The 6,242-nt window shown below is 40.4% G+C and overlaps 1 protein-coding gene across 1 annotated transcript; it reads right to left on the bottom strand.

Annotated features, from left to right (window-relative positions):
- Window positions 1-3,395: 3,395 nt before the first annotated feature.
- On the bottom strand, window positions 3,396-5,999 carry LOC121730430 (glycine-rich protein DOT1-like). The gene is made up of 4 exons (XM_042119457.1): window positions 5,895-5,999; window positions 5,042-5,272; window positions 4,589-4,775; window positions 3,396-3,511 (listed from the first exon to the last, which is right to left on the bottom strand). The coding sequence occupies exons 1-4, from the start codon at window positions 5,956-5,958 to the stop codon at window positions 3,505-3,507; spliced, it is 489 nt and encodes a 162-aa protein (XP_041975391.1). The 5' UTR covers window positions 5,959-5,999; the 3' UTR covers window positions 3,396-3,504.
- Window positions 6,000-6,242: the final 243 nt, after the last annotated feature.

The raw sequence follows: 6,242 nt of genomic DNA, 5'->3' as shown, positions 1-6,242 counted from the left end.
TGATTAATATCTTACCTGGTGCAGCCACCACGAATGTAACAAGACATAAAACTGCACAAGCCACTGTTAACTGCGACATTTTGAATGTTCAAACTGTTTAGTCAGTCTAGTCTTCATCTTTTATAGCTAGAGCTAATTGAATGTACAAAACTTTTTGTGGATGTTTGGTATTTTTTAATGTAAGATTAATTACACGATACCAGCATACGCCGATGCGATATCGTTGTAATTATGTACTTACCCAATATTATGTTAGGTCTCTGACGATCAGTATGTGTGTAGCAATCGGTTTCGCTCTTTCATGGCCCGTATATAGGTACTAGATATTTTGTTTCCTGAGCTCACATCATTTGTGGTGACAGTAGTTGATTTTACTAAGATAAGTCCAGTTACGCCGGTGTAGGATATATTATGTGTGGAGGCCGCAAAGGAAGATCTTCCGACCGAGCGAGGTGTTATGCTCGGTCAGGCCGAAGCCCACGTGATAAATTTCAGCTGTCGTATACATTTTAACGTTATTAGTGGCGGCCGAAAAGGAAGATCTTCCGACCGAGCGAGATAGCATGCTCGGTCAGGCCGAAGCCCACTGACGTCATTTCAGACGTTGTATATATCTTGCCGTTCTCCGAAACTTCGATAGCGCGATGCAGGAATGTTAGGCGAATTGTGGGTACCGCCACATCACTCCCCCCCGAAGACCTGTAGTATTCTTCGATGCGCTTGTGTTGTCAGGTGTGGGCCGAAGCTACGCGTGCAATGACCAGGAGAGGGACCCCGTGCTCTGCTTGTTGACCGGTCGTTGTAGCCTATGGCTGCCCCGTTCAAGCCAGACCGGGTTCGACCGGCGCGGACCTCCAACGCGGCTTATGGTCGAGGCGACCCGGTTATGCTTGAGTCTGCTGACGTGGTGCGGAGGGGCGGGGAGTGTTGATGATGATTGATGTCCAGAAGGATGCGTGTTCTTGTCGGTGGTCACCAATTTAACGTTGTTAGTGGCGGCCGAAAAGGAAGATCTTCCGACCGAGCGAGATAGCATGCTCGGTCAGGCCGAAACCCACTGACGTCATTTCAGACGTTGTATATATCTTGCCGTTCTACGAAACTTCGATAGCGCGATGCAGGAATGTTAGGCGAATTGTGGGTACCGCCACAACATAATATAATATGCTGACGTGCTCAGAAAATTTCGATAGCGCGATGTAGGAATGTGGCGCTAATTGTGGGCACCGCCACATTACCTCCCCCACGAAGACCGGAGGTTGAATCTTGAAGTCTTGTCGCTTGAGACGCCAATGCCAGAGAGTTCTAGTGAGTAGGAACTGTTGCAGTGAGTCCCAGTGAGTCGGAATTGTGAAGCTGCTGCACGGGATCCAGTGAGTCGGATAGCTGCCGTGCAGGGCCGATGCTACGTGCTGACCAGGAGAGATGCAGTGCTTGCTGACCGGTCAGTGTAGTGAGGAAGTCCGATGATGCCGATGCGGAGTCGCCCAGGCCGCGGTACATTGCGGCTAGTGGACGAGGTACCCGATGAGGCGATGCTGGCTGGCGCGGTACGGAGGGACGGGGAGTCATGATGATGAAGGAGGCGTATTCTGTCGAAGGTCACCAATGTGGGATATATGAGGGCCAGGAAGATCTTCCGACCGAGCGAGGTGTTATGCTCGGCCAGGCCGAAGCCCACATGATAATAATAATAATAAAACTCTTTATTGCACACCAAAATACCTACATACGGTACACAATATGACTCATAAATTAATAAATATTTAAATACTATACTTATGGCTACTAATTTATTACTAACTTATTGCTACTAAGCAATCTTTACCAGTTAACCTTTTGTAGAGAAGATTTAAAATAAGATAAAAGAAAATCGTGTAGGTGCACAAACTAAACAAATCTTAGTGTTTATACCTGAGGTTTATACTATAACTAGTAACAGTGATACATTTCAGAAAACTTCGATAGCGCGTTGCAGAAATGTGGCGCTAATTGTGGGTACCGTCACATCGGCAATACGGTTTATTAAAGCGTTTGTCGGAGACGATGTACGGTCTGCTTTTTAAATATTACAATTTACAAGTCTCTTTTGATAAACGAATGACTGATGCCGATATCGTGTCGTATGGTGTAACGCGCTTACAGGGTTCAAAAAAAGGAGATTGTTTGTCCTTGTTAGCGTAACAAAGCCAATATGTCTGTTGTTTACCTATTATTGACTAGGAAAACTCTATTTATAAACAAATATTGGTAATCCTTTTACTGCGACAATAATATTATATAAGTAATATAAGTCTGCCTACCAAAGGACTGGTTTTACATTTACTAAATATGTGTATCACAATATGATAAAAATCTTAAATATATGTATCAGTATAAAAGTATTATAAATATATTATATTTCCGTTGTCTGGTACCCGTAACACAAGCCCTTCAGGCATTACGGGACCAGACTGACGTGGTGTGAAGCTTCAATAGATAATATTATTACTTATTATTATTACTTCTAATAACTGGATACTTTAATAATAAAATGAAAATAATGTAACTTTTTTAATAAACTCAGTAGAGCTCACTTATTACTTAAATGTTATGATAACTGTATTTTAAAAAGATAATTGAGGTACTTAATTGAGAATTAAAAGTTAAAACTTCCAATCTTCAAAACCACTGAACCGATTTTGATAAAACTTGCACTATTCCCAAGTTGAACAAAAAAAACTGAAATCGGAATAGTAGTTTCAGAGATATGCGAACACAAACCTAAAAAGTAAAAACATACATACATACACTATTGAAATTTGACATATTTGTTCAGACGGTGATATAGACTAACATTATATACGAAAATTGTAAATTACATACATACCTACGCGTCGAATTGACAACCTCCTTTTTTAAATCGGTTAAAAAGATGTTGCTCGTATCTCTGTTTGCTCAGATATAAGTTTTTCTAGCAGAATTTATACGTACATAGTACTATCTACTGTATGTCTTTTTCCAGGACGTAAAATATTCTCAGTTCAATAGAAGATGTAACAAACAGACCGACGGACAAAATTATGAATAAGTATCTTATTCTTAGTACACCGTTTTATATAAAATTTGTATTATATCTTTAAACGAGCAATTCTTGTATATATGTAATTGGGATCTCGGAATCGGCTCCAGCCTCCAACGATTTTCATGAAATTTAGTATATAGGAGGTTTCGGGGGCCATAAATCGATCTAGCTAGGAATAATTTTTAGAAAATGTCATTTTATTTGTGTTTTGACCGAGCCAAGCTCGGTCAAATAGCTAGTAATAATTATAAGACATGAATCATCACCGATTAGGGGGAAAGGTTAAGGGGTTGGGTTTTCAATAACTAAATATTATAATAAAACGAAGTTATAAATTACCGAAAAATATATTCTGTTAAGATGTTATGTACAAAACTCTAGATTGAAACTATTATCATTTATCACATTTCGCTTATATACTCGTACCAGTCGGTCTTCAATTAGCGTCTGAAACAAAAAATAAGAATAAATTATAGCAATAATACCTTACATCATTAATAATATTAGCCTATTTACAATGCAATGTGAGCTTTTTGTGATATAATTATAATATTGCTTGTTATTATTTTTTTTGTCCGTGTGCAAGTATCTGAAACGGTCAACTCGTTATTTACTTGGTTATTATTTTATTAATTTTTTGGTTTGGTTGTAGAATTATTGCAATAAAGGAAAACCGGTTGTGGACTCAGTCGGAACTCGAAAAGCACGGATAGAAATCATGGCACTAGCTAGGGAATTTCTTCAAGCTAAATAGTTTATTCTGCTAGTCACTATTAGAAGTTGTTACACGATTTCCTATTACTCTGTCATTGTTCTTGGCAAAAACTATTAGATTTATATGGTAGTGTAAAGATGCTCATTACATGTACAACAGTATTGGTTTAAATAAAGATGTTATTTATTATTATTATCCTACCACCTCCTTAGTCCTCACACCTTAGATCCTAAGAACTTAGGTGACGCATATGCGTTAGGAGGCTGGCGAAAACATTACGAATTTGCTCGTATTCAATTATGTTACTATTATACTTTATAGTGGTCTAAAATGCTATCGCTTAAATGGTAAATTTGATTAGCTGCAAGCCGGTTGATGCAATTTTTACAAAATATGCAGGGATTGTTTGTTGCATTCCCGTAAATATTTGCATTCCCGTAAATATTTGTATTCCCGTAAATATTTTAGATTACATTAGTAAGTAGTATAGATGGTTGCTGTTAATCATTTGTGTACTAACCCACAATTTTTTTTTATTGAATTATGAATGCAGTCTCGTTCAAAATGATCTAAAGACCATAATATGATTATGCATCATAACTCAATACGTAATTTTTTGTGGGATAATATACAAATGCTGAAGGGCCTATTCAAACCGGAACCATGGTATCCGCCGTGGGTAGCGGTATCCCGACGACAACGCGATTCCATACTAAATATTATTACCGCGCTACCCACGGCGCGGTGGTAGCGGTTACCGCTCCGGTTTGAATAGGCGAACAGCGCCCAGATAGCGTTACTAATCTTACCCGTATCCGCCCTTTTGTCCGCCATATCCGCCGCCTCCGCCGCCGCCACCGGAGCTGGCGCTGGCGCTAGCGCTGGCCTGGGAGTTAGAGCTGGAGCCCCCATATCCGCCGCTGCCCCCATGACCGCCGCCTCCACCGCCGTGCCCTCCGCTTCCGCCGCCGAGTCCGCCACTACCGCCGTGGCCGCCTGGAAAGAATCGGGGATGGTAAATTCCAAAATTTAGGGGGGAAATTTAGCGAGTTTTTGTCTTGTTGTAGGGGTCTGTGAGCTCTTAATTATTTACTAAGAAGGCTCTATCGTAGTTACTTGTTTCCTGTACTATAGGTACGAAGCTGTAGAATAGAAGTTACGAATGATTAGATCTTTTTAAGCTTTACGATATGAATTTATTTAAAGAATAGTTTTTATTACCACTTATTGGAATTTTTTAAACATATTTTATTAAAACATACCACCGCTGCTACCTCCTAGGCCGCCGCCGCCGCCATGACCACCACCGCTTCCACCTCCGAGTCCTCCACTTCCCCCATATCCGCCGCTACCGCCGCCTAATCCGCCGCCGCCGCCACCGCCTTTACCGCCCCCGAATCCGCCGCCACCGCCGCTCCCGAAACCGCCCCCGCCGCCGCCGCCGCCGCCCCCACCTCCGTAACCACCACCTCCGCTATTTCCTCCTCCATAACCTGGGAAATAAAATATTGAGGAAATATTATATTAATTAATGTTTTTAAAGACCTCAAACATGACCTATGTCTTCTACAGCGTAGGACAATACTTAATTATATTTTTGTTGGGTAGGGTGAAGCTTTTCATCGGACGATTCGACAGTTTTAATCTATTCGGTTACACTTGAAATCTTTAAAAATGTAACAAAATTCATCACAAAATGACTATATTTTTGAATAATTATTAGAGTATTTCATTAGAACCGCTACGTGTAGGACCCGATCAAGCTATTTCGCCGCTCCGGGCAAAGTTAATTTTTGCCGCCCTTTACATACAGAAACCACATAAGTCATAATAGCACGCTAGTTTCGTGGAAATTGGGGGAATATTAAAGTAAAGTACTCAAATATTTTCACTATAGAACCTGAAGAAGGTTGGGACGTAAAATTCTCAAACTTGGGCTAACAGCTAGGTTGGAAAATAGGAATAAGTCAATTTTGCTGCCTCTCATTTTTTCCGCTCTGGGGAAATGCCCGGCTCGCCCCACTTAGATCGGATCATGGCTACGACTAACGAGAGTTAAAACTTAAGATATATTAAACAGAAACTAGGCATTATTAGTAATTTATGAATATTTACCTGGAGCCGCAAACGCGCAGGCCACAAGGCCTAAGGCCACACAAGCAACTGCAAACTTAGTCATCGTACTGTGATGTGTACTCACAACACCAGCCTTATATACGATACGCTTATGTCATACAAGCGTACTGTTTTTATCCCAGTTTTTACCGCACTTCAACCGATCGAAATGAATATTAGAATTCATAGAACTATTTTTTATTTGTTTGATAAAGCCAAACACAAATAAAAACTTAGATGGAGGCCAGAGGAGTCATATTGGTGTGGTAATGAAATGTTATACACATTATTAATTTCAGTGTTTTCTTGTTGAGGTCCTAGACCTTTATACTTCCTTAAAACAGTAAC

Source organism: Aricia agestis, chromosome 9, assembly GCF_905147365.1.
Source record: "Aricia agestis chromosome 9, ilAriAges1.1, whole genome shotgun sequence".
NCBI classification, from domain to species: domain Eukaryota; kingdom Metazoa; phylum Arthropoda; class Insecta; order Lepidoptera; family Lycaenidae; genus Aricia; species Aricia agestis.
Note: the sequence above shows the minus strand (reverse complement) of the source record. Positions and strands in the feature narration are given on the sequence as shown.

Coding starts and splice junctions, on each gene's coding strand:
- LOC121730430 (XM_042119457.1), bottom strand. CDS start 5,958: ATGACTAAGTTTGCAGTTGCTTGTGTGGCCTTAGGCCTTGTGGCCTGC. Junction 5,273..5,894: donor CTGCGCGTTTGCGGCTCCAG/GTAAATATTCAT, acceptor TTTATTTCCCAG/GTTATGGAGGAGGAAATAGC. Junction 4,776..5,041: donor CCTAGGAGGTAGCAGCGGTG/GTATGTTTTAAT, acceptor GATTCTTTCCAG/GCGGCCACGGCGGTAGTGGC.